The sequence below is a fragment of the Macrobrachium rosenbergii genome, chromosome 2, assembly GCF_040412425.1.
Source record: "Macrobrachium rosenbergii isolate ZJJX-2024 chromosome 2, ASM4041242v1, whole genome shotgun sequence".
NCBI classification, from domain to species: Eukaryota; Metazoa; Arthropoda; class Malacostraca; order Decapoda; family Palaemonidae; genus Macrobrachium; species Macrobrachium rosenbergii.
In genome coordinates, this window is record NC_089742.1 from 36,841,443 (window position 1) to 36,868,801 (window position 27,359).

The 27,359-nt window shown below is 36.9% G+C and overlaps 1 protein-coding gene across 2 annotated transcripts; it reads right to left on the reverse strand.

Annotated features, from left to right (window-relative positions):
- Positions 1–898: 898 nt before the first annotated feature.
- PRL-1 (PRL-1 phosphatase) lies at positions 899–26,028 on the reverse strand. 2 transcript variants are annotated; one of them, XM_067114901.1, is made up of 6 exons: positions 25,849–26,027; positions 16,324–17,241; positions 6,132–6,263; positions 5,041–5,207; positions 3,690–3,823; positions 899–2,631 (listed from the first exon to the last, which is right to left on the reverse strand). In XM_067114901.1, the coding sequence occupies exons 2-5, from the start codon at positions 16,450–16,452 to the stop codon at positions 3,709–3,711; spliced, it is 543 nt and encodes a 180-aa protein (XP_066971002.1). In that variant the 5' UTR covers positions 16,453–17,241; positions 25,849–26,027; the 3' UTR covers positions 899–2,631; positions 3,690–3,708. The 2 variants fall into 2 exon arrangements, with proteins under 2 accessions (XP_066971002.1, XP_066971011.1); XM_067114910.1 differs by lacking the exon at positions 899–2,631 and adding an exon at positions 3,168–3,352 and having other exon boundaries at positions 25,849–26,028.
- Between the last annotated feature and the right edge of the window lie 1,331 nt (positions 26,029–27,359).

Consider the following 27,359-nt stretch of genomic DNA (forward strand, 5'->3'; position numbering starts at 1 on the left):
CTTCAGAAGCGAGAGAAAATATAAACCGCAATTGCATTGTTCTGGCTCCATGCTCGGTCGGTCAGTGTAGTGGAACTGTTATGGAAAACTTGTTTGACCGTCGGGCAGTGCCCGCTAGTGTGGACAGGGCCTAAGATAGGCTAGTTATATTTAATGCAAGTTAAAGTCAACATTGCAACCTATCGGCTTAATTTTGGGAAAAGCTGGTGGGAAACAAAACCAAAGATCTGTAGGTTACTCATAAATTTTATCAAATAAAAACTGCAGACTGCATGACTTAGTATTTTACAAGACATGCCTGCTGAGTGCTTTTAAACATGGTATGGTTTGCATCTCTACTGGAAGTTCAGTTGAATGCTTTTTGTGCAGTGATGCATTTCTTAAGGTAATATAGGCTATATTGTTTGCAGGATTTGTAGTTTAGTTTAAGGTAAAACTGTTATACTTGACATTGTAATGTTTACTTTGAAAAGAAGCAAAGTCTGGGTTATGGGAAATTTTTTCAGGAATTGCCAGATATTTAACAATTTGCCTAATCTTCATGGAGCACAAGCATAGGCTTGTGTAGCATAAGTGGTTGCTGTAAATAAAATTGCAGGATGTAATAAACCTAGCATTTAAGGGAAACCATGACCTACAGTAAAATTTTTAATTTATACCAGGGATAGTGTTTGCCAGATCAAGGATGCAAGGTACAAATAAAATTTAGTTAAGGTATTTTTTACTGTTCTGACAGCTTAAGATAGCCCAGACTTCCCAGCACACTGACTTTTTACCTTATGGATAATCTAAAAGGTAATCATCTCCTAGGGGTGTTTTCAGTGGGGTATAGCAGTTGATTTAAGAGTACTGAAATTTATCCTCAAATACAAATTCATAAGGATAAATATAGAACAAAACCAAAAAACCATTTTATTATGAACAAGTTCACACTGCTATCGTAGCCAAAAATACAGACACTTACAAAGGCTGTGTGTGTGTCCTGGCAAGCTCCACACAGGGCTGAAGTCATTATACACCACATTGGTGCCACCAGGAGTCCCACGCAACAACACACATGGGTCAATGAGAGCCAAAACGACTTGTCGTTTAAGCAGAATTGACATGACCTGGCCACTGCTTGCGCTCAATATGGCCATGTTATAGGACTTGACCTTTATAGAAATTAAAAATACCCAGAAAGAAAGAGTTTAAAGAAAAAGATAAAAAGATGAAGGGATGATCTAACTATTGTGAAAAGAAATCCTTCCGATAAAAGAAGGATAAGGGGCGGTGTAGAATGGGGTGCCAAGCATGGCATATAAAGGTATCCAACTACCTTGTCTAAATCTTTACACCAGTACCACTGCTGGGATGGTATGGTAACTCTATAAACTTTTGTGAACTATACTGAGTAAATGATAGAAAGGTCATTTATATTTTGGATGGTTTGAAAGTCTGTTAAATTTTGGATGGTATAGTTCTTTAAATTTTGTTTCAACACACAACAAATGCAGAGAAGATTAATTTATTCTTGGGAAGTTATGATAATGCTTTATATTTTGTGAACCATATTAGTAAGAAAGACCAAGAGAACCAAGTCTGTTACAATAAGATGTCTAATAGTCTCAATCTGCAAACAGACTCACCCTAGAGAAATGAAAGCCAAGTGCATCAAACCAGGTCAGTCAGTCCTATATAAAGTTATCACATGAAATGTGAAAATACATTAGCAAAGGGTTGTCATTCAAGTACCTTCTTGTAACTTCTCTTGTACATATGATAGGGAGTAAACAGCAAGGCAGGTTTTAAATAGGCACCACACCCAGTTAATAATCCTATTTTTCCATAATTTGGAGGAGACAAAATATTGTAGTATTTAAAACAATCAACTTTTTCAAAAGTCTTAAAAATTAAAAATTTCTTTTTATCAGGCAAAAAATATCATTTTCATGGTTTTGGAAAAGAAAATGTAAATTTCCAAAACTACAATGATATAAGAAATGGTAAAAATAGAAGCCATAGCTTGATGCACCTCAAAATTATAACCATGGTCTGAAAAGTAAGGTTCCTTTTCTTTAGACTAGAAACAGGAAGTTAAAAGTTGACAGCAGTAAAATCCAAGATAGGTTCTTACAATACACATTCAAAAGTTTTGGGGCAGTCTTCAAATTTTCAAGTTGAATACATTTACCAATATTTCTCCAAGTGAAAATTACAAAAAATGAAAATACTACCATATTTACATAACAAAATGCACTATCATCAAGTGAGATATACAACAGGTTTTCTGTTGACTAAAAACAACGTTACAATCTAACGGCGCACGAGCACCTCATCTTCTACTAGGGTTTGAGCTAAAAATGGGACAAAAGCAAAATTACAAAAAAAAAAAAATCAATTTAGCACAGCACATAAAAAGCTTCAAATTGCAAGAGAGCAAAATATTTATGAGACACCAATCTACTTTTTTTTTTTATTATTTGTTATTAACAACTGAAAATTCATCCCATTTTTGGCAATAACCCTTCTATCGTACGTCTCAGTCGGGTTAAAAATTCCATACCCTTTTATGTAATTAGAGATTTTAGACATTCTATTTTCAATTTGTTCCCATCTGCATCACATGAGATTTCCAAAGAGGATCACCATCTGAAAGCAAAATTAAAAGACCATGAATAGAAAACGAGTACAAAAGTCACTGCCTAAAATTGTGCGCAACAATAAACGACTAACTAATGGGTTAGTTTTGGATCAGAAAAACATATCCAGTATGAAAACTAAACCATGAGACAAGTAGATACTGGTGAAGGGGGTTATTTCATACCACTTCCCTGCTTGTCTTGGAAGAATACAGTAGAAAGTTTCCACAAAGCAATTTTCTCAATTGTACAACTTCTTAGGAAAAAACTGAATTATTCCCGACAGATAACTCAGATTTTCCAACTTCCAGCTAATACTTCTACTCTGAATTCAGTAAAGGTCTTAACATTAATTCTTTCCCTACCAAAAATTTAACATCACTTGACAATGACAAGCACAGCACATTTAGGGAATTAGCAATGAGGTGAGAAGAAAGAAAAAAAATGTTACACAAATGAAACAAGTAAATTATCCATACAATTTGAGGCCACAATAATACCCATAATCATCTAATGAAAGGTTACATTGTGTAAGCAAAAAAGTGCTTGACAGGCTGAGATCTCTTTATAGTTCAGAAGAAAAGTGATGAAAGATATCTGATGTAAAGTGTAGTAAACAAGATACACCAAACCAAATTTTGAAGATCCAAGATGACCACAGGAGATGAATTTGGATCAAAACAGCCCCACACACAGAGAGAGCGGGTCGACAGACCACCAATTTCACTCTACTGGAGAATAAGCAAAAATTCAACAAACTTTAGCATAACCTTTACACTTGGAATGAGTTACCAGCAATTAACAATATAATTTTAAATCAGTTGTATTAGTACTCCCCAGAAAATCAATTAAGAATAATGTTCAATAAAAGTTATGGCTTCCTAGTTTAAGGTAAGTTGAATTTATAACACCATAAACAATAATTCATTGAGTTTCAAGAAATACAATCTACCAAGAAATAATTCTACAGCATTTCTCAAACAGATTTAAGTACCTAACTTTGTTGTTAGTTTATGAACTCATGCAACATATGAAAATTTATTTTTTCCCAAGACACAATATACTTACAGAGTTGAGGTGCAAAAGATTACTGCACACAACATGCACCAGTCTTGTGGCCATTCTTCAGACGAAGCCGGGACTTAGGACGGTACTTTTCAAGATATGCCAACTGCTTTGCATTGATTGCTCCACGACGCTTCCTGTGATAGACATCTCAAGCTTACCATTTGATCATCAATCCTTTTGGAAATTAAAAGCTTCAAAATTTGGAAACCAGCTTTGAGATTTAACTAGCAATTTAAAGGGACTTTTAATAGAGCAAGCTTCCTCTCTAACAGTTCTCAATGATAAATCATAACGACCACTATTAGTAAAAACTTTAATACAGAACAAGTCAAAAGGACTATAAATTTTGCATAAAACATCTACAGTACCCAATGCAAATACGTTTAAGAAAAGAAAAGCTAATCTTTGAGAATTATATACAACAAGACTGAACATAAACAAAAAAAAAAAAGGACAAAAAAATGACAGGAACAATATCAGGGTAGACCATCAAAAGTCACATACTTTTCTCTAATTTTTAAAAAATTTTGTCAATTTATTCTTAATCTAGACCCTAAAATATAGAATTCTTTCACATAATTGAACAGCAGCTAAAACACAAGCAACGCTTTTTTCCCAACTGAAACATATTAGTCAATCAGTAAAGAAAAAGAGAATATAGAATTCAGGCCAAAGGCCAAGCGCTGGGACCTATGAGGCCATTCAGCGCTTCTGAAAGGTGTAACAGGAGGAAAACCTTGCAGCTGCACTATGAAACAACTGTTAAGAATGGGTGGAAAGTGTGATGGAAGAACGAGAATGTGGATAGAGATAGTGTGGCCAAAGGGACGCTGCAAATAACAGTAAGTAATGCCTACAGTGCACCACATGAAGTGCACTAAAGGGACTAACCCCCTTACGGGGATCAATCAGTAAAGGTGTTTTGGAAAAAAAAAAAAAAAAGCTAACCATCATGAAATTTTAAGTTTAATCTGCACTGAAATTCACTTTGTAAATTTTTTTTACTACCCGTTCCTCGAAAAATCCCAAATGCTTACATTCACATAATGAATCATAAACATCCAAAATCAACAGCCACAAGATTTGTCCCTGAACCTAAAAGGATTTTACCTGCAGAGTAAACGTGCACTACACAGCGTTTCACTCAAAATGTGGGACTTGCACTTGACTCTTCCTTGCACTTCTCACCATACCACACCAATTACTAGCATTAAAATTAAAAAGCAATATAAAATTCAAGTCTTAATATCAGCCTTTTATCAAAACAGATTATGTAATTTAAAAGAAAAAGCATGAGTGAAAGGTCCAAACTCATATCTTGTAAACTGCAACTTTCATCCTATATACATACTGCCTGATGAGTTCAACAGCATCTTCATAACGCTGTCCCAGCTCAATTAGAGCAATGGCCACAAGCACTGGTGCACGTCCTAAACCTGCCACACAATGAACGGCTACTGTGCATCCTGGATCTTCTCGGAAGCGTCGTCGTAGCAATCCAAGCCACTCCTCGACAATCTAAAATAAATGTTAAAATTACTTGGGGTAAAAGAGCTAAGAAGTATATGTACACTTAAACTATTTCATCACAAAATTAAAGGTTACTTTTTACAATTTCAAGAGTATGACACTTTATCCTCCTAGAGTCTGCCAGAGCAAACATGAAATGCACCTATACTGTATTATGAAAACGCACTAGAGCTTTCTAGTCATGCTGTATGACATGAATTTCCATCCAGATAAGCTCACAAACTGAAGCTTAACAAGCTGAAGATGGGCCCCTATGAAAAATGCAATACTGTACACAGAATACATCTTGAAGGTCAATGAAGACATAATACAATGTGTTGAATCATCAACAAATGCATGAATTGGAGAGGAGGTAAACTGAAGGGACCACAAAAAAACAAAAATGAAACAAAAAAAACATGAAACAGTGATGGAAACAGATATTGCACTACCAACATCAAAAACAGATATAAAGCAGTTACAGACAACGATATTTCCTAGTTTGTAACATTTCTTCCACATGCACTTTATCATGAATCAAAGCATTTCAAAGACACTTTTAAACAAGTTTATGTTTGTGTATAATATCCATCACTCTAACTTTAATTCTACAACCATATAATGTATTTCAAAAGCTTCACTTCGACATATGTCAAATGCCTCTGGGAAATTCTTCCAATAATATCTTCCCCATTCTTTATTTTTTACAAATTTCGACTCACCTCCTCCCTGGGTCTTCTAACCATTATGGTGGCCACAGGAACCCAGTACAAATTAATTACTGATAACAATGGTATTCATTGTTTAAAAATTGTCTGCATGCAATACTAAAAAAAATTCATTCAAAGCTGTAACTCTTTTAAGTGTGAATCTTCCTTTAGCAATAAACCTCAAAATAAAATTACTCCTGCAAAATTTTACTTAACTGCATACCTCTGTTGGGGGGAATGTTCCATCATCAAAAACTAAGTCCAAAACTGAAATGCCAGCCTTCTTCAGCTCATCAGTCTTGTATGTTGGTTCACAAACTCGGACCACATCATGCACACCGTGCTTCACCAACTCCTGAAATCAGATTGTCTATTGGTAAAAAAAAATAACTCAAGAACAAAACTGATACTTGTTATGTACATGGTTCCAAAATTAACTTCAGATGATAAATTTACACACTATAAAACTATCCACTGCAGGATTTGACAGTTACCAATAAGAACAAACTGTGTATAAAACCTCAACCATTTCATGTCTTTGCTTCCCATCTCAAATGATTCTACTTATTTAAAGAAACGTAACTTCATTCCAGTTACAGATGCTTAATGATGGTAATATCTGACCCTGTTAAGACTATTCCTCTATGGTTCATTTTCATTTTCAACAATACTGAAAGACAATTTGCCTGAATGATGACAACTTCATTACTTTTGCTTGTCTTTTGTCTGTTCTGCAAGCATAATTTTGACCAACGATCTTAGGGAGAGGCACCTACCTAATCATTAGCCTTATACTATAACACCAATCACCACATGATGTAGTAATTCACTTCAGTGGTTTTCCCACAAATTAACTAACATTTGCATGAATGGCAAAGAACAGTAGTGTCAATACACATTTTGATAACCATGACAATTCAAAGAACGCTGCTACTACAATAATGTATATCCGAAGTAAACGTAAATCATCTTATTCTTTTTCTTTGGTGAAATCATTATTGGCAATTTGATCCAAATTTGGCAGTTTCTTTGAATTACAATAAATTATAAAATACTGTACAGTAGTGTAAAACACAATTTAAAATCAAATTTTCTTGTTCAAATAATTTTCTTTTGTTAGCTGAACTACTTGCTCTATATATTTAGAAATGAGAGCAAGTGTTGAATTTGCTAGATAACAGTACTCAGTTTTACATGCCCTATTTTTCTTTCCTCACTACAATTACCTTATGACATAAAGAGGGTGTTATCGAAGACCTACTAGTCTATCTGGGGACATGTCAAAAAAATTTTATTAAAGATATAAAACCGATAAATCACAAGTGTATGGTCAATAACTATCTTTAAATCTATTCTTGTTTTGACCAAGTTCATACCCTCAGCTGATAGTTTGCTCCTAAATGTGGCTACTAAAATAAGAAAGGAAGTTTAACAATTCAAAATGAGGAAGTTTCCACAGTGGCTGGTGTTGAACCTTTGAAGTTCCAGTTTCCATCCACTGAATCTAGTTTGGTTATTAGTTACAGGTAAGTTCTGTCTACTAACATCTTAATGCTTTTCTAAAATGTTCAAAATGAAATGTTCAAAATGAGGTGCTCTAGGCCCCTTTGATACCCAAAGTGTCTGACCGATAGTACAATATGGTTGCTCTTGCCCGTACCGCTTATCTTTCCATGCCCTTCTCTGGGATGATAACTCTTTTGAACAGCACAACAAGTGGGGTCAAGTGGAGTCACTTGGGGTCTAACTAGCTGTGAGAGAGAGAGAGAGAGAGAGAGAGAGAGAGAGAGAGAGAGAGAGAGAGAGAGAGAGAGAGAGAGAGTAAAACCTGGTATTAATCACACCACGAACCAAATGCAAACCATCATCACTGAGGCTACAGCGATTCACAAGCCTATGTAACTTAATATTTAACTGGTTCTACCTAGAACACTGCAGAATTAACAGTACTGGATCTTTTTTCATACTAAATTAGTTTCTTGAACTTTCCTTTTAAAATAATCCAACAAAAATAAGGAGTAAAATTTTACCTCAAACTGCCTACAACAAAAAAGATGGATATCAAAATAGGTTCTAGAAGCTTCTCCCTGGTACTTACATCAGCTTATAACGGAAACAAAAAATTATTTAATGCACAGCCCCAAATCAGTGGATGCAAGCTCAACCCTCCACCAGGTAACCACACACTTAAAAGCTATGTCAGTTTTTTCTGGAGTACATAACTAGTGGCCAAATACTGTATTACAATTCATATTGATTCATGCAGCAAATACAAGATACCAATGGATGAGTGAGTGATCAGTAAAAAGATTTCCTTTTAAGTTTGCTGCAATTTACAGATTTAGTATGTTTCTCTATGTCCGACCTTTTGGTTCCCGCATTTTTTTCTAGTCTTTCTTTGCTGATAATTTAACAAGTTCTTCAAATTCCTCATTATCAAGCATTTTTATGTCTTTCAACAATTTCCTCAAATTCCTCATCTAGCATCAAATATGTTTAGTTCACCTTTTCCTTCACAGCCACTTTTCCAAGATTTCCTACATTTCTCTACAGGTCTTACTTAAGCTACTGCTTTTCTGATCCTCTGTTCCTCACACCAAGTCTATATCCTCTCAATCTTTTCTATCTCACTTCTTTCTAACTTCTTGATAACACATCTCTCCATCTGTTTCTCATTCTCAGCACACACTATCTTCCCACCATACTCAGTCCATGAACTCAACATTCAAAGGTCTCGCCTTTTCAAAACCTCAATTCTCATCACTGTCTGTTTCTGCTGTATTAATACAGGCCCTATATACCCACTGCATGCCTTTGCTCTCCACTAATAGGATTTTCCTACCTACAGTCAACATCTCTCCAATTTATCCATGCTGCAGCTACTCTCTTCCTTACAGCTTTCTCAATTCCTTTATCAGGTGTGTGCATGTCCTCAGGGCAACGAAAATGCACTACCTTTACTAAGACTTACTCATCTATCAATAACAGATAACAAGAGAGTTATTAACTCTATTTTCCTTTAGCTTACTCAGGCATCAAAAATCCTATTCCATGAATATTTTGTAATTCTAAAAACCTCATGTAACACTATCTACATAGTACATTTAGTACGGAGTAAAGATTTCGTCCCACCATCTTTCCCATGACCACATGGCCCCCTCTTTATTGTACTTTGTTCATTTCCTTTACAGTCCTTAATAAGCTTGGTTTTAATTACATAAAAAAAATTTTAATACTCTCTCTCCTCCATTCTACTCTTCCACCTTACAAATATTTCCATCGCCTATTCCTTAGCATTCACTGTTAGCAGTAGGTCATCTGCATAAAGAAGTTCCTAGTCAACAGCCAGTCTTAAAGCAAGCAAAAAGTGGATGGGTTGAGTTTGTCAGTAAGTGCATAAGGAATTTGTACAAAGATAGCAAATCTAATATTAAAAAAATTGTTTAAATTACATTTAAAAGAAAAAATGAGTCCTTAAAGCAAAATGGCAGCCTTCAAGTAGGGACAGGATGCAAATATTCTCCATGAATACCATAACAAGGTAATCACATTAAAATGAACAATATTAAATTGGGAATAGTGGTGGGAAAAATCACAGGAATGGATGAATTGCTAACAAGTAAAAATATGGACATGTTCAGGAAATAAGAAGAACTTAAAATTTCCAATTTTCCAAACTAAGTATTTTACTATGGACAAAGAAACACACTGAAGGAAAACACTAGTGCATTGCCGAGAGAGTAAGAGGTTTTAGGTGGACATACATTGCCTGACTAGATCATGTGATTTGCAACAATACCACAATGTAACAATGTTATTCTATTACTCGCTGCCTTTGACCTTTCAGTCTGCTGTGTACTTTGTGAATTTATGCTTGATCTAGCTTCTTCATTCAGAAAAACTGTTACATAAATGCAAATTTGTTCTGAAAGTGACCCTTCCTGCAGCTGATGGCTTGTCTGCACTTCTAACGGATTCTTTGCAAGATCTTTGAACTGGCGCAATGCTGCTGTCCCTAGTTTATTTTCTGTTCATATTTTCTTCCCAAAACTTGGTACTTTTTTCTTCACTTAGCATTCTCGGACACTGTAAGTGCAACTCGAGTTGTCTTTGGACAAAAGATTTTTTTGATCTCTCAACAAAACAAATCAGCGATTTGCTCTTTGGGTATGCATTTGCCACTAGAGCAAATTTCTCCTTAAAAATGATAAATTTAAATTAATTCATATTTTTCATATGTAACAAACCTGCGGTCTTAACATTAGGATAAATCTTCTGGTGCCAGCTGGAAACTGGTAACAATAAAAACAAGAATTGCTTATGCAAGGAATCGGTGGCATCTGGCATCTGTCACTAAGATGAGATGGGAGGCGGCCAGAGACCTGATCTCAACCCCATGATGTATAGTTTTCTTCCAGCCCACTGTTAACTGAAAGAGGGGTGGCTAAAGGAGGGCAGTAAATGTTAAGACCACAGGTTCGTTAGCTATGAAAAATACATATTAATTTATATTTGTCATTTGTTCATACGTGGAATAAACCTAGGTCTTAACATTAGGATAGACTCACTTTTGGTGGGAGGTGTGAGAATCCTGGAATTCAAAGGAAGGAGACCTAAACCTCTGATCTGTTACATATATGGGTATCGAACAGCCAGATTACTAGGCTAAGTCCAATGCAGAAAATCATTGCATTAGAGGAAGTTAGAGCTATATCTGTTCAGATAACAAACTACGGTAGCCACATAAACGTGTTATCATTCCTCTCTCTCCTTGGTAGCCACTGCTAGGTATATTCATGTAGAATAAAAACAAACCAACAGTAAGGCTACTACGCTCACCTATATCTGACCCATTCCAGCGTATGATGGAACCACCATCTTACCGCCCATAGGTAGAGAAGAAAGGAAAAAGGGGGAAGGTAAAGAGACCAGTCATCTCAATCACCCTCACTTTCATACTATCATCGACCAGTCATCTCAATCACCCTCACTTTCATACTATCATCTTAGGAGATACAAAACTGTCCCACTAGGGGCAGTGGATGAGCTACACACCTTGTTGAGCAGCCACCACCAGCCCAAGGAAAAAGTATCCAAGGACCTGTGGGTAATGTCAATCAGGTAGAAGGAAGTGAATGTGGTTTGGCAGAGCCAAGAACCAGCATTCAGGATACCATGAACAGATAAGTTCTTCTTGAATGCCAAGGAGGAACTGAGTCCTCTCATGTCATAGGTTTTTGCATGCACAGTATCAGCTGTAGAAAATGATGAGGAGCAGGCATGCCTAATCACTTTACAAAGCCAAAACAAAATAGTATTCTTGGACACTTCTTTCTTGATCCAGCCTGTGCTAACAAAAGGTCTTCGCCATCCCGGTCTGAGATGTTGAGTTGTTCTTAGATACCAACTTAGTGCTCTGACGGGGCAAAGGAGCAATTCATCTGGATCGTCATTAACAAAATCCCCAAGGGAAGGGATGGAAAAGGAGATACTCTTGTCATCACGAACCGAGGGGTTTTGAGTTTTAGCCACGAATTCCGGGCCAAATTCAAATGCTACCGACTTCCAACACCTGGTATGTTTAACATCAAAAGCTGGGCCATGGAGTTCGCCCACTCTCTTCACAGAAGCCAAGGCTAGAAGGAGAATTATGTTGAGGGTCAAGTTCCTGTCCAATGAGTGACTCAGTGGTTCGTATGGGGTTCGAGTGAGACTACTTAGCACCAGTCAGATCCCAGGTAGGGGGCTTTAGTTCTCTAGGAGAACAAGAATGTTCGAAACTTTTGAGCAGCATAGAGATTTCCCAAGATGAAGTTAGATCCATGTCTTTCAAATAAAGAATCAATTCCATGGCAGCCCTGCAGCCCTTAATAGCAGAAACAGAAATGTGTTTTTCTGTTCTGAGAAAAATCAGAATATCAGCTATCCGGTGAATAGAGGTTCTGAGTGGAGAGAAACCCTGTCGACGACACCAACCACAGTAGACAGCCAATTTCCTGATACACAGTTGAAAAAGACCTTCTGAGGTAGCCAGACATCTGAGTCGCTGCTCTGCAAGAAAAGCCTTTCGCTCGCAGGAGATACTGCATAATCTCCAACCATGAAGAAGTAGGGATGTTAACGATTGATGGTATTGCTCTACATGAGGTTGACAGAGAAGACTGTGCCAAGGGGATTACAGTACAGGCAGTCCCTGGTTATTGGCGGGGTTCTGTTTCTGAGTGTGTGATGGTAACTGAAAATCGCCGCTAACCGAAAATCGGCGATTTCCGGGCTTTTTTGGCGATTTTCGGGGGTTATCTGCAGCGAAAAGCGTCGATTTTCAGTTATTGGTGCTGAAAAGCGTCGATTTTTGGTTATCGGTGCTGAAAAGCGTCGATTTTTGGTTATCGGTGCCGAAAAGCGCTGATTTTCGGTTATCGGCATCTCTGTTAGGTATGTATCGGCGCCAATACCCAATTATCGGCTCCGATAAGCGGAAATCGGCGATTTTCGGCGCCGAAAATTGCTGATTTTCGTCACTAGACAAGCTCCACAAAACCGGATCTCTGTTAACCGAGCCCGCCGTTAACCAGGGACTGCCTGTATTTCTCTCGGAACCACTGAGAGCAGGGTTAGAAGATCTGGGAATCACTCTGCTTGAGGCCAAAAAGGAGCTACAAGGGGCATCCCGAGATTCTGGGCAATAATCACCCTGTTGAGGACATATCAGGCAAAAGGGGGAAAGGCATATACGTCCATGTTGTCCCAAGAATGTTGAAGGTCATGGCGGAGAGATCTGGAACTACTAAACAACAGACCTCCAGCTTTCTGTTGAACCTTGTTGCGAAGAGGAGGACCACATACATGGCAACCGCTAAGTACATGGGTATATGATAACTTTTTTTTTTAGGTGGCTAATCTAAACTCTTAATACTGTACTAAAAATTTCATTTGATTTTAATCTACCTAGCCTTATAGAAGTTGTAAAATGAAATGTAAGTGTCATAAGTAACTAGGAATTGGGTCAATAAAGCTTCAACATGTGTGGAATGCAGCCTATGAGGTCATGGTTATTTACAAGCAATTACCATGCTGCCTATCAGTTCATGTTGTTTGTAAAAAAATGAACCATTAACACACAACATTAACATGTACCCTATCAAGTCACAGTTGTTTATGAATGAACAATTAAACGAACAATTTCCACAGTTATAGAAAAAATGTAGTATACCCAGGCCCAGGATAGACATTATAAAAGAAAAATGTTTCTGGTGTTGTAACATACATTTGAAAACATGCCCATGCTAAGCATACCTTTTGGAAAATGAAAATGAAAATGAAACTGAAATTACTTTTACACTGAGTGACCCAATATATACTATTGCTATTATCACCTTCAGTACAATCAAAAGAGTGACAATATTGTAAGCTGTTAAGATTACAAAGCCTGACCATGGAACTCAAGAAATCTATATTTACCTACATTACAATCCACTGTGCCATACTGGCCAGATAACCATTTTGTACATATTTACAATGGGCTTAAAATTCTTTGAGTTGAAATGACTGGATTGTCACAATAATACGGTGAAGAGGGAGCGTTCAAATTTCAAAAAGTGCAAGAACGTAAGAAAACAAGAATCAGTAGAGAAGGGATATAAAATAAAATGTAACGACAGAACTCAAGATGCACTACATGAATACAAAGGTTGTAGGTACTTGACCCTCAAAGAGAACGGTGGGATTTTGTGAAGTTTAAAATGTACGCAAAGCTTTTCTCAAGAATTTGTCAGAGATAGCTACACTGCACAATAATCGTGAGTATCTGAAACATTAGGCTAATCAGACACAACTCTAAATTCAAGATTCGCAGATTAGACCAAATCTAGTTCAAATCCTTGAATGAACCAGCCTAGAATATAATCCTAATAGAATAAGTACATCATTTTTTATTCAATTTTTGTTAAATGAGACCCCTGTTCCAGTTCATCAATTATGTCAAGAGTTCAAGACTTGCTATAATTATTAGGCCACTCAAGGTGGCAATGAGAACATTAGTCAGGCTGCTTGTTACAGCCAACATTCTCTTCTCCTGAATACAGTAGTTTGCCACTGGGAAAAAAACAAGAAATACTAATGGATATAACATATAGAAAATAGAAATGCAGCTCAAATATTTAAAAAAAAAAAAAGTTTAAATCCTCTCTCACAATATATATCTGCTGGCCTAGGCATAAGACACACTGCAAAATGTGGGGAGCATTTTCAGGAAAAATAAAAAAATCCCCATTTTTTTCCCTATTTGATATCCTTCCAACTGTAATATGTTTGAAAGTTTTATACCTACTAGTACTAAAATACAGGCTATTACTGTAAAGGAGAAGAAACAGTAACATGTTTTCAGACAAGACCTGCCATTAACAAAATATGCATTTTTTCACTTAAATGACTGCCTAGCTGACTAGCTATCATTAAACTGTGTAAAATTTCTTAGGCTACTTGAATTTACAACTGTATTATACTGAATGTCTATTAGCCAACAATGTAAGTATTCTACTGATGCTCCACTTTCTGTTGTGCAAGATATAGCCACATATTTGAAAGTGCAAATATTAGAGCATGTACAGTTCAAATCAAAGAAAAACTAACAAAATTCAGTGCTTTGCAGGGACATAATGAACAAGGCAAACCATAATGATTAAGTTTAACAAATATGGATGCTTACTGTGCATGTAATAAAAAAAAAAACTCTTACATTTTGACATTTCCATGAAGCAATGATGACTGACATTTATCATCACCATAGATGATATTTACCATGTCTGACAATAGTTAAAACAGGCCAACACTCTGCAAAACCATACTAACACACAATGTCTACAGCTTATAACTGTTGATGATATTTGCTCATTATGTAGGTGATGCAGAAAAGCCCTTACACTTAGATACTTGTATATAGCAGTGTTACTTTGCTCAAAGGTTACTGACAACAGTAGTTACTTATAGAAGTGTTACTTTGCTCAAAGGTTACTGACAACAGTAGTTAAACACCAAACTGGGTAATACAATTTCTTTCTGATACAAAATTTATTGCATTCAGTATTTTTTATCTGGCTGCATTTAACGTTCCATATTACAAATGCAATGGGAAATAGGTCATTCCAAAAATTTCAAAGTAATATATTTCATTACATGGCTATTATATCTGCTGCTGCTAACTTTAACTTGTTATACAGTATGAGACCAGAATATTTTATACATATACATATACACCTGAGGGTGTAATCTGTTACTTGTCATCGAAAACAGCTGCTCATAGCCCATGGGTTTAACTTGCATATTTGACCTTCACCTTTTAAAACAGGAATTTTCTACCCTTCTTCATAAAAATTGTCCAGGAAATTCATAATTTTAAAATAAAATAATGAGTTATGTTTTAAAATAAAACATGTAGGCCTACCTATGTGCCAGCATTTATGGCATATATATAAATATTTGAAGGAATTCATGTGCTGTACTTATCTAATGAAATGAGCTCATGACTAAGCTAAGTGAAAGGGAAAATACATATTCTGTAAGAAGGGCAATCATTTGTGCACACTTTTAATAATCAACCTTCGTATTACAGTAGTTTCTGAGAATTTCCCAAAGGCTTTCTGGTTATTATCCATCATAAAAAAAGCATTCTCACAACAACTTGCACCAAATCAAAGACCGAAATAGTACATACTGACATTCTATACAATTGTCCAAACACTAACTCTGACTTGTGCGGTACATGGGAAGCACTTTGGTAGGTAGCAATTTATTTCATGTCCGCGAACATGGAAGTACCCATATATTTCACCTTTTGCTTTTACATATTTCCTCCCAGTACATACGGTCCTAGTAAATATTTTGGCTTCCTTAATGCCTGCACCTAAACTTCACTAACATTGGCCAAGTGTGGCAGGAATCTCCTGCTCTTATTCTTCAGGGCTCTCAGGAATTTCTTAGTTTGGCAGGGAGCTACATCAAAAAAAAAAAAAAACTGCTTGCTTTGAGATGAATTATACGCACGCCATGTAACCAATATTCTCACAGCTCTATGTAGCTTATTTAAAAGCTTACAACTACACTGGACAACAGCAAAATTTGCTTCTGTTACTGAAAATTTCAACATGTGTCACCTTATCAACCAACGCAGTTCAGTGCCTATGAAAAGGAAATTTTCCTTTTCAATTATATAACAGGAATATTTTTTCACTGTAATACTGAAATTCTCTCCGCAAAAGAAGTACGTACTCTATTTCTAACAGTGGCACTAGTTTAGGATGAATTATTAATTATTTTATGGTACCCATATACTTCTGCATTCTACTACTAGTTGAATTACATGGTAAAAAATATATATATCACCTTTAGTTGAAGTGGAAAATGTAGAGCAATCTTACCTCAATGTAGGATTGCATGGTGGCGTCAGTGGGTCGGTCAGTGATAAGGAAGCGCATATTCTTGTACTCGATTTCCGAGGGGGCTGGTCTGATGCTCTTGGATCTCATGTTGGCGCTGTTTGCACTCATAACGCCCAAAGGACCAAATAAATAAAGACAAGTGTAACACCTGAAGGGGACTCTTGTTATTTATCCAGTGATGTTTACTATTCTCTTCACAGGAACTTGAAAAAGTAGTTTTGCTTACTCCAAAGACAGGAAGTTGGCAATTTCTACGATGAGCTTCAAAATAAAAACGAGGATAGACACCTTCAACTTTGATGGGAAGAGATCTCCACTAACAATCTCCTCTACTTTTTTTTTTTTACAAATATATAGCCTATTGCAGCATATGCACATATATTTAATATATATTTATATATTTATATATAAAAAGGCTGATTTTATACACCGTTCACAATCACACTATATACACACAAGACACACTTAAAGAGGCTTTTTTCCACTGAAACTAATTTAGTAAAATATTATGGGTAACGAGGGTAGTGAAGGAAGAGATCTGGCAGTAAATGAAATCTGGGCAACCAGATATTTTCTGATCTCTAATTTTGATTTAGCCAAGAGCACTAGCCAAAGAAAGAAGAAGAGCTCTCTCCTTTACAGCTAGAGCTTGGGGACTATGAAGCAGAGGAGCGGCAATCAACAACGTAGCCACAGAGGACCCGCTAATTTTCACGCCTTCACTTTACCCCATCACCAAGTTCAGTCTCCTGCTTTTTCACACACTGACACACAGCAAACGCATACACAAGATGACATATGATTCAAGCAGCTTTATTTGATGTGATATTGTGCCTTGCAGAATTCGCCAGAGCCCTTCAATAACTCCATAAGTGTGTAGCCTCGCCCACTGGACAGCTGCAATAAGACAAAAAGATTACAAAATTGTTACACCAAGGAAAGCATTAAATTTTATTTTACTTGTAACCCTACATATAACATCCCTAAAATTGTAGTAAGCACTGATAGCATGAGCCATTTACCTAGAATGCCTGCTTAATGCTTTACACTTAAAATCATCACTACAGAAATAAATTTCAAGTTATATCTGATTCTTGCACTCTTCCTTTCAAACAACTTATACTAAATGCACAATGTGAACTAATTTAACATTCCTACCCTAATGTACTTTCTCCTCATGAAATATTATAGGCCAATGCTACATTACCATTCTACACAGAACTACAGTTCTATCTCTAACTAGCTAGAGTGCCCAAAAACACTTGCTCATTTACCACTGAAATTTTTGTTACTCCACAAAATAAAGTTGAAATTTCAGGAAAAAATCTACAATATTCAATGAGAAATTAAAGGCCACCCACATTATTACCAAACCATCTGATGAACTTTTAACAAATCAAACTTTCTAAATTAGGCAGCACCATAATAAATTCAGGTTAAAGTCATACCATAAATGAAATAAAATGTATTAGATTCCAAAGGCATCCACAACAACAGATTACATATGTACATACCTCCATGCAGTCTTCTCTCAGCACGCAAGTGTACGTAAACAAACCACCCTTTAGTAACTCTCACACACAATAAAACACACCATACCACAAATGGTGCGGTTAGGATCCTTCTGTGAGTCAAGGCCGGTAAGAACTAATTCAGTGAACTTGATAACCAACACTTATACCAAGACTCGGCACAAGACCTTGAACTATAACGCATCAATAGAAATGACGCAATTTAACGTGTCAATTTTCAAAAGAATGAGAAATTTACATTACCCATTACTGCTCTTACTTTAATAATGCTGGGATGAAAAAAGGTGGTTCTTTATCAATTCTCTATAACTTTCACATACCAACTGATAAAAATGACATTCTTCATAAGTAAAAAAAAATCTATACAGTATTCCTCTAACTTTGATCACATATTAACTTAAAATTCTAACTGCAGGCTCATCATAAATTTCCCTTTAAAAAATGTACAAACTAGTTTTTATGGGTGCAATAATATTTCTTCAGATTCTACCAGCCAAAGGCAGGTTAAAAAATTGTCACTTTACAACTGGATACCAGTAGTGGTAGTTTTGAGTTACCTCAATGAGAGGTAGAACAATAATTCATTAAGAGGTCCATGTTTTACCAAACAAATGCAATTAGCACACTGGCAAACATCAACTATTGCAAGTCAATTTCATGAAAACCTTTTATGTGCAGTCCGCACAAAAATTTAACACATAGGAGGGAACCCCAATGTCCTTATACTGTACCTAAGATGGGAGAAAGGTCACTAATGACAGGCCTTGCTAAATCTATACACATTATCAATCATGTTAAAAAATGCCCTGTACAGTATCCCACAAAAATTTTGGACATTACCAACAAACATGGTTGGTAAATCTATACATACGTACTGTTATTTTGAAACATTTCCTGTATCTCAGCACGGTGAACTTTGGGCAGAAAAACCCGCAATCAACTGCAAGTGAAGGTGTTAGCACCAGTTTCAGCTAGAAAGGTAACAAGTGGCTATCTATAACTGGTCAAGCAACTTTGTACATTTTGACCATGAGTTCTCTTTGCATACCTCATAGGGGCAGTCCCAACGTAAAAGGTACAAGCTATATGAATTAAAGGGGCCCTGCACTGTATTTATTTTACTTGTTGTTCAACTGTACATGAGGTTCACAAGTTCAGTGATAAGAAAATTACCATCAGTGAGGTACTGCCTGGCTTGCAACAAGGTAGATCATGTGAAACGATATACTGTTATCTCACAAATAATGCCTGGAGTAAAACAAAGTAACAAATGGTATATACTGTACATAATGCCAAGAGTTAACCTGAGGAATACTCATTGGATCAACCATTGCTAGCCTGACAAACATTGTTGACATTTGCCCTTGTCACTGCAAAACCCGGCTGTCATGGGTATTTGCCTTGGTAAATGCACAATCAAAATCTGTCAATGGTTTGACTTGAAGGCATCTGAGACCCATTTAGAGAACCGTGACAAGTGCTTAAAATTACCACCACCTAAATGGTTCAAGAGAACCTGCTGATTGGGTAAACATTAACCTCAATTCATTTCTGGAATGAAAAGACAAAAGCTTGCCCTGGGCTAAAGAGATAACAGTTTGCCCTCTCCTAAGATGATGAGGAAATCTATGAGAAGAAAACTGACAATGAAATGAGTTGTAACATAGAAGCCTTGAGAATTTTCACAGGCAACCTTTCCCACAAACAGGACTTAATTCCTTTTTCCCCATATATTGCAAACCTTTTTGAAGCCATATTAGCTACGTTCATGTACTTCACCCAATTTACTGCCAAATGTAGAATGTTAGTTTCAAATAGAAACATGTCCATGAATTTTTCAACCGATAATAGAAACATGTCCATGAATTTTTCAACCAATAAAGTACAATTGTTAGTTTGACATTACATTTTGTTTAAAGTTCCTTCAACCAACATGGTGTAAAAGTGTAAAAGGCTAAATAAGGTGTGCAAATAACATGACTCACACGGCATTATACAGGTACTTGGCAAAAGGATACATGTTACTCGGGGCACAGCTTGAATGGCTCCAAGTATTGGGGAATGTATAACTTGGCCATCTCACCCAGATCAAATATTCTCTTAGCAAAATTCCATACCAATAACAGCCTAAGCAAGATCTATGGGGAACAAAGGCTGCCAAATTCAACTTAGGTGGACTCAACACCATCTTTTGCAAGAGTACCATCACAAGCTTAAATTATTGGTTACCAGTACATAACTGAGGTAATCAACTTTTGTTAATAGTGTTGCTGTGAACAGACAGCTTTGTCAACGGTCAGTGTCTGATTCTGGATAATCTGCTCACAATTATAATCCTATATGCCCATCCCTGTATTGCTTTGGTACAACCACAGCTTTGAGAAGCATACCTGCCACTGGCCTATGTAATTTGCAGAGCCTTGCAATGTCAACCATTGCTTTTCTCAAAACTAAGAATCATTGAGAGTGCAGAATGCTGGAAAGGTAACTTAAGTAAGCCTACCTTTATCATACTGTGAGAATCAGATAATCCGGCTGAGCTCTGCCAAATCTTGGCATACCTCAGCAAATGGCCTAGGGTAACCTAGGCTCCATTATTTTTCTAAGGACTTTTTATTATCACTGTGGATACAATGAGCATTTAAATCTGAGTTGCACTCGTTTATAGAATTTTTCAATTACTGTACGGCATATTTTATGGTGTGACTCCTTTACATACCATTTTTATTCCTGTACAAGTCTTTCTTGGAGAACTTTCAAGTCCAGTACACTGGAATGTGTAGTCTTAGCATTCAACAGCAAGTAGAATCTCCTCTGGCGTGGTAACAGCAGGGGGAAGGAGCTTGTTAGATCTGCCAGACAAATGGGACCCCTCTGGCCTGGAAATCAGACAGTTCAACTGGTCCAAGATGACCATGGCCATCTAAATGACAGTTTTAATTCGCGAGTGCACAAGAGGATGAGCTCAACTGGCAAGATCTGCTTCAGAATATGCAACCCTGGTTTCAGAATGGGCAATAAAGGCACAACCCCCAGATCAATGAGCTCACACATCAGCTCAATGATCTCTCAAAAGTGACATTACAACGGCCTGTGAAAGTTCTGATGGGAGAGATCCTCAAGACCATAAAAAGAATCCTTTCCAAAGACGTTTGACAACACACCAGAATGACATGGTGACTGTTCACAGGAATGTGATGCAAAGTCAATTATGATGGCAGTAATTCACACGCCCCATTCCGATGACGATCCATGAAAGGATCAAGGCTATACACTACAGTTAGCCAACTCTTCTGCAAAATTCCCTATGATCAGCCTAAACAAAATTAATAAGAGGCTACACGAGAATAAGTATGAGCGCGATCATGCACAGGCACATCGGGGCCCATAACCCAGAACCGAACAAGGTGCTATGTGATCACGGGATTGTCATGGTACCCATAAATATTAAAGTGGTGCGACCTGATGCATGTACAAAAGTTGGCACAAGTACGATCTGGAGACTGTACATGAGCCAAACAAAAGGGCAGTGCTGACTCTACTCCATGTGCCTTGGCAGAAGTACATGAGTAAGGGTCTGTGACAATCCTCCTCCCCAAGGCTTGGGAAGACTCAAGGTCTCAAGCAGTTATTGTTGTTATTATTATTATTATTATTATTATTATTATTATTATTCAGTAGATGAAACTTATTCATATGGAAGAGGGGCCAATGACTTGAAATCCAAGCTTCCAAAGAATATGGTGTTCATTACAATGAAGTAAGAGGAAGTAAAGGGAAATACATAGAGATCTCACGTATTAAAAAGGAAGAAATTAATAGATAAAAACGTATTAAAATGCAAGGAGAACAATCAGGGTAGTCATGCACTGCATCTTCGCTTGAACTTCTGAAGTTCCAACTGCACAACATCCTCTGGGAGGCTGTTCCACAGTCCAACAGTGTGAGGAATAAAGGACCTCTGGAACTGAAAAGTTTGACAGCGAGGCACAATTACTGCATATTGGTGCTGCTGTTCAGCAAATCTGGTTGCTCTAGGTAGATAAAGGGGATCAGGAATCAATTGTGAGTGTGAAACATCTCTATTGAGAACCCGCACACATACCCTACCGACCTCCAAGTGAGTAAAAATTTCAGCTAACCCAAGAAGAGGTAAGGCACTCACTCAAAGTCCATCACAACCTTTTGGACATCTTCCAACAAGATCAGTAAAGGGTTGAAGAAAGTGAAGAGGGAGATGTGCACCTGCACTACTCCTTACTCTTTACATGTCATACTCTTCTCTGAAGGTGCAGGAGAACTGGCTGAGCTGTGGAATGTAGTCGTTAATGGAGCAAAAACTGTAGTGATGCTGCAGGGCATCTCCAACAGGTAGGACAACTGTTACCAAAGATAAAAAGGGTAGACAAAACAAGGTTAAGCTCCTTAGTGTAAACAGCAACAACAGAAGGAAATACCAAAGACTTAGCCAAAGCTAAGAGGTCCAAAAAGAAAGAAAAAGATGGGCTCTCCAGAATATTCCTGACGACACTGTTAAACAATTTTTAGCCTTGTTCCTACATTTAGCAATATCACTGGGGCTCCACAAACAGAGGACAAGTAGGAACCAGACTCGTTAACATCAATCATAACTTAGTAGTTCACTTGAAATATAGACATGTCAAAAAAAAAAAGAAAATCTAAAAAATGAAAATCTTCATAAGCCAGAAAGCATTAGCAGTCAGAAAGAAAGCAGCAAAAGATCCCACCTTAATGGCAGCAGAAGAAAATGTACTTCATAAATGGCTGGTGAGCGGGGGATTTCTCCCATCAAATACCTGGTTGCCAAGTTTCAACAACCAATCGAGCTCACCAGTGAGGAGTAATCTTTGTATTCTGAGATATATCGGTTTGTATTCCCACTGGAACTAAATCATGTTAGCATTACAGGTTACTTTCTGTGGCTTCTTGGCACCAAAACATTTTTGCAACCCCTACAAAAATTGGAACTGAACACCCCTACAACACAAGGAGTTGGCAAAACATGCTGGGCACTCTAAAAGCATTGTATACTTCATGACACACCCAATTTATTACTGGAATGTCATACCTAAAAAAGGAAACAATGGCTTGGTACTCATTTCTATAGCCCCATAACTCTGTAAATACTGTAATTATTTTGGTGACTAAAATGCACTCAAAACTGTGGAAGAGGGGGAAGTATTCAAAAGGGTTCTACAAAGGAGATATGAGGGATGAAAGAGTGTTCAACCACTTGTCGTAAAGTTATTACCTTTGGTCCCAAATTCAAATCGGTATTTTCCCCAACCCATGTATTTATCAATCTAGAAACGGTCCCAATGGGAAATGCTTTCAGGGTGCCTCTACTATCAAAAGTCCAGTAAAATTCTACAGACAATTGTTTCACTTTGAGAGAAAAGCATTAGCTGGCTAAGGAGGCCTAATCTTCCTTAACCTAAATGCATGTTTTTGTCACATACTTTGAACTCATAGGTCAATATGTAGCCCAGCAACAGGATAGTAAGCCTAAGCTCTACAAAAGTACTCAGTCTATAAAGAACAAAATCTTTTTGACACAACAATCCAAATCTGGTACTGTTTTACTTTAGTAGCAGCTCTTGTGTAATTCTATAGAAGAGCTTCACACAGTGATATTGTTTATTAATGAAATATTTTGACAGAACAATATAGAAAAGGATGTATATGGTGCAATACAGGTGAATTACTTCAAAAAATTTACCAAAATAATGTGAGAAATTTACCATTTTTTATTTCTGACTCAGAAATGCTTCACAGACTATAAATTTAGTACTAGGCCCTCATGGGATTAACACTAAAACAAATGAAAGAGAGTGGATTGCTCACATTATTTTGGTAAATTTGTCGAGTAACCTCACCTGTGCTGCATTGTATGTATATAGATATAGATATATATATATATATATATATATATATATATATATATATATATATATATATATATATATATATATATATATATATATATATATATAACTTTATCCAAACTGGATGGTATCTAATGGTTTATATATATATATATATATATATATATATATATATATATATATGGATGGTATATATATATAGATATATATATATATATATATATATATATATATATATATATATATATATATATATATATATATATATATATATATATATTATATATATATATATACTGTATATATATTAATATAGTGCTCAATGAAAAAAATTTCATTAATAATCAATATCTCCAAGGGCAGCTCTTCCTCTGAATTACCAGTTCTTGGCACTGAAGTTCTTTATGCTTAGTTATTAAAGTCTCCTTAATATACTTTACACAAAGAGGGTATTATGATCTAACATTGCAAATTTACTGCTAGCCTACTGAGATATTTACAGTATTTTGACAGTCACACCCAAGGGAGAGGTACTAAACATATGCTAGCATTCATGTGCATGGGGCTGGTATTTAGGCAAAAAAATTTGGTAAAATTGAAGACTAGCCTAGCCTACTACCGCAGTCTCATTCCTGGAGGTCGGCGACTGTAACATTTACTGCCTTTAGCTTACATTTGTTTATGTTTATATCTTTTGATGATAGTGTTTATATTTGCTATCTTTTGTTTATATTTTTACATTCATCCCCAAAGGGCTGGGTGCTAACACTGTGCTTATTTTACACGTAAACTGATAGTTACCGAACCTGAGGGGCGCGGTAGTTGTCTCCAGTTCTAAACAAAATTTGCTACAATTATACCAATGTAATGATCTTGGCTGTGGGTACCCAAATAAACTTTGCCAACAAATTAAATTCAAAATAATGAAGCTACCAAATATATTTTCACTAATATTAGGCTAGCCTTCCTTGCCTGTCTATGCAACTTCTAGTTTTATGTTATATGTATAATATATCTCAACAAAACCTGGGCTACATTAACTCAAAGCACACTCCTACAGCCTAGGGGTAACATATGGTTTGCCTAACCTTTCTCATCTACTGTAGATTTATCAGACTAATCTAATCATATTCGAAATCAAAACAGCCATCTCAGGCCGTCACATTCCCGAAATATACATATAAAAAAAACGCCATTAGCAAAGAACTCCATGAACTGCCCAGCCTTGTCTATTGTCAGTATAGCTAATCATGGCTACCAATTGCTCGGCTGGGTCCGGCCTGCGTTTCGGTCAAACGGCTTACTTAAGGAACAAAAGCTGCCGATATTGATGCAAAAGCGACAAAAGGGTATGAAAATATGGCCTCTACCCACAACGACATGAACGACTTTGAAAATGTCTCGGTCGAAACAATGAATCATGGGCGAGCAACAATCACACAAAGAAAGGCAACGGGTACAGAGGAATCGTTTTAGAAATATTGAGGACAACTCGGGGGGGAGAAAATGAGCCCGAATTGAGCCCTAAATAGGCTGGCCTCTCTCTCGGTGTCCCCAAAAACAAAGAGGACATGGGTATGGTCAGACCAATGGTGATGATCAGTTCCAAGGCCGTCGCCCTCGTTTAAATACCAAGGAAAATTTAGGGTTTTTTCCGCGTCTCTTCTCAATTTCGGTGGTAAATTAGCTGTGCCATATCCATATTATTAGTATGAATGGAGGAAAATCAGGCATATAGAGATCTTAAAGCTTAAAAAGCAGCTTTGTGCTGTGAGGTTCACGTCGAGAAATATGGAGTAGAAAATTCCAGACATTGTTCACATCTTTTCGCTTTCAGTGCGCACTTCCTTTCCTCTTTGGCCAAATAATACTATTTCGGCCCATTCTTATAAGCGGCTCCGTCCAATTAACCTAAGAAAGAAGGGGGAAAACCCGGCGCCGTAAAATGAAAGAATAAAAGTGGACGTCGTCGGGGGGATATATTGTATTATGCAGCCATTACCAACCTAAACCTAACACTTCAACTAAAAAACGAGGACACCTCCCTCCTATTTCGGTCTTCTCACCTGTGCGTTGTTACTCCTGGTGTATTTAAATTTCATGTTTCACTTCACAAACTTTTTACACAGAACAATGTGCGGTCGGACAGACAATAATCAGAGTTGATGCATTTGCTTAGCATCCGTCAGCAGGTGAGATCCTCTCGATAGGAGTTTCGCTTCTTAGGGAGAGGCTCAGTACGAGTAAGGGATTGCGCATGCGTTGAGTTAGCGAACGACGACTTTTGGGTAGCTTTTAAATTCGCGTCTACCTCTCCTTTTAATTAGATCAAGAAAATGTCCCATAATCAAGAAACGAGAATGCATAAGAGTTGTAGATTTATGTTATGTGCATACTTATTAATCCCCCCATTTCCTTTATCAAGCCTAGAGTACGGGGAGTTATTTCGCTATACACACATACACATGCGCAATGATATTTCGAGCCGAAATACGAACGTAAATATAATTCATTCATGTTCACACAATATTGAGACAATTTGGTCTAGAACAAAGTCTTGCTATCATATGATGCAATTCTTTCAACACGTGCACCAATCAGTGCCTGTTGCCTCCACGTTATTAAATGGGAATTACTGAGTATTCTAAGGGCGTCTGCAAGTTGTATAATATGCTTTCCATTACTATATTTCGAAGAAGAAAAGACAAATAGATCCGGTTTTGCTCATTTCGTCTCCTTATCTCGATTCCTACTGCAACTTGCTCGGGGTGATTCACATTCCCGGGAATAAGAAAACAAAGATTTATCATGAAATTTTCCTTGCCCCGTGGACCTTCCTGGAAAATTGCGTAAGCATATTCTTGGAGAGTTCTAAACTTCGTGAAGATCTAACCGCTATAGCTCACTAGACTTCAGCCTGTCAGCTGATAGGCTATGAATCACCCCCCATCATCCTATCTGGAGAATTATTTGTTGTTCTTCTGTGAAGTTGATATTCGTAATGTGCCCGCAGGATGGTTACTCTGCAATACATCAATAGAGTCTACCTGTATACAGCCCTCTGATGTTATTAGGTTACAATTCAGACGCCCACATAATGTTAAAAGCTGGCATCGAGGATAAAAATGACGTACGAAAAGGTCGAATACTTGAAGATGTTGAAAAATCGTTACCAGCTCTTCGTATACTCACATATGTGACGTCCAAACTGGGATTAATTTATTCCCAAGTATTTAGTATTTACCGATAACTACAAGAAACGTTCATTTGTGATAATCAAGTAAACAGACTCATAATTAAATATAGCGTCATTGTGCGCCAATCTAGGAAAACTGATTGTTGGCCCATCATGTGTGAACGTGTTTTAGCAGAGAAAGTGAGGGAAAGTTCAAATCTTCGAATAATTATCCTTTTATCAGTGTAAGCTAGGCATCAATACATTCCAGACATCAACCCTCCCTGCCCCTCCCCCTCCAACGGCCTCTACACCCAGCCCACACACACACACACACACACACACGTGAAAACTGTTACTCTGAGAAATGACATTCACCTAATTAAAGTACATTCTTTCAAG

Excerpts from the sequence above, each read along its gene's own strand:
- PRL-1 (XM_067114901.1), bottom strand. The coding sequence starts at position 16,452 with ATGAGTGCAAACAGCGCCAACATGAGATCCAAGAGCATCAGACCAGCC. Across the intron at positions 6,264-16,323 it reads CCATGCAATCCTACATTGAG|GAGTTGGTGAAGCACGGTGT; the intron begins GTAAGATTGCTC and ends ATCTGATTTCAG. Across the intron at positions 3,824-5,040 it reads GCTGTTGAACTCATCAGGCA|GAAGCGTCGTGGAGCAATCA; the intron begins GTATGTATATAG and ends TGTCTATCACAG.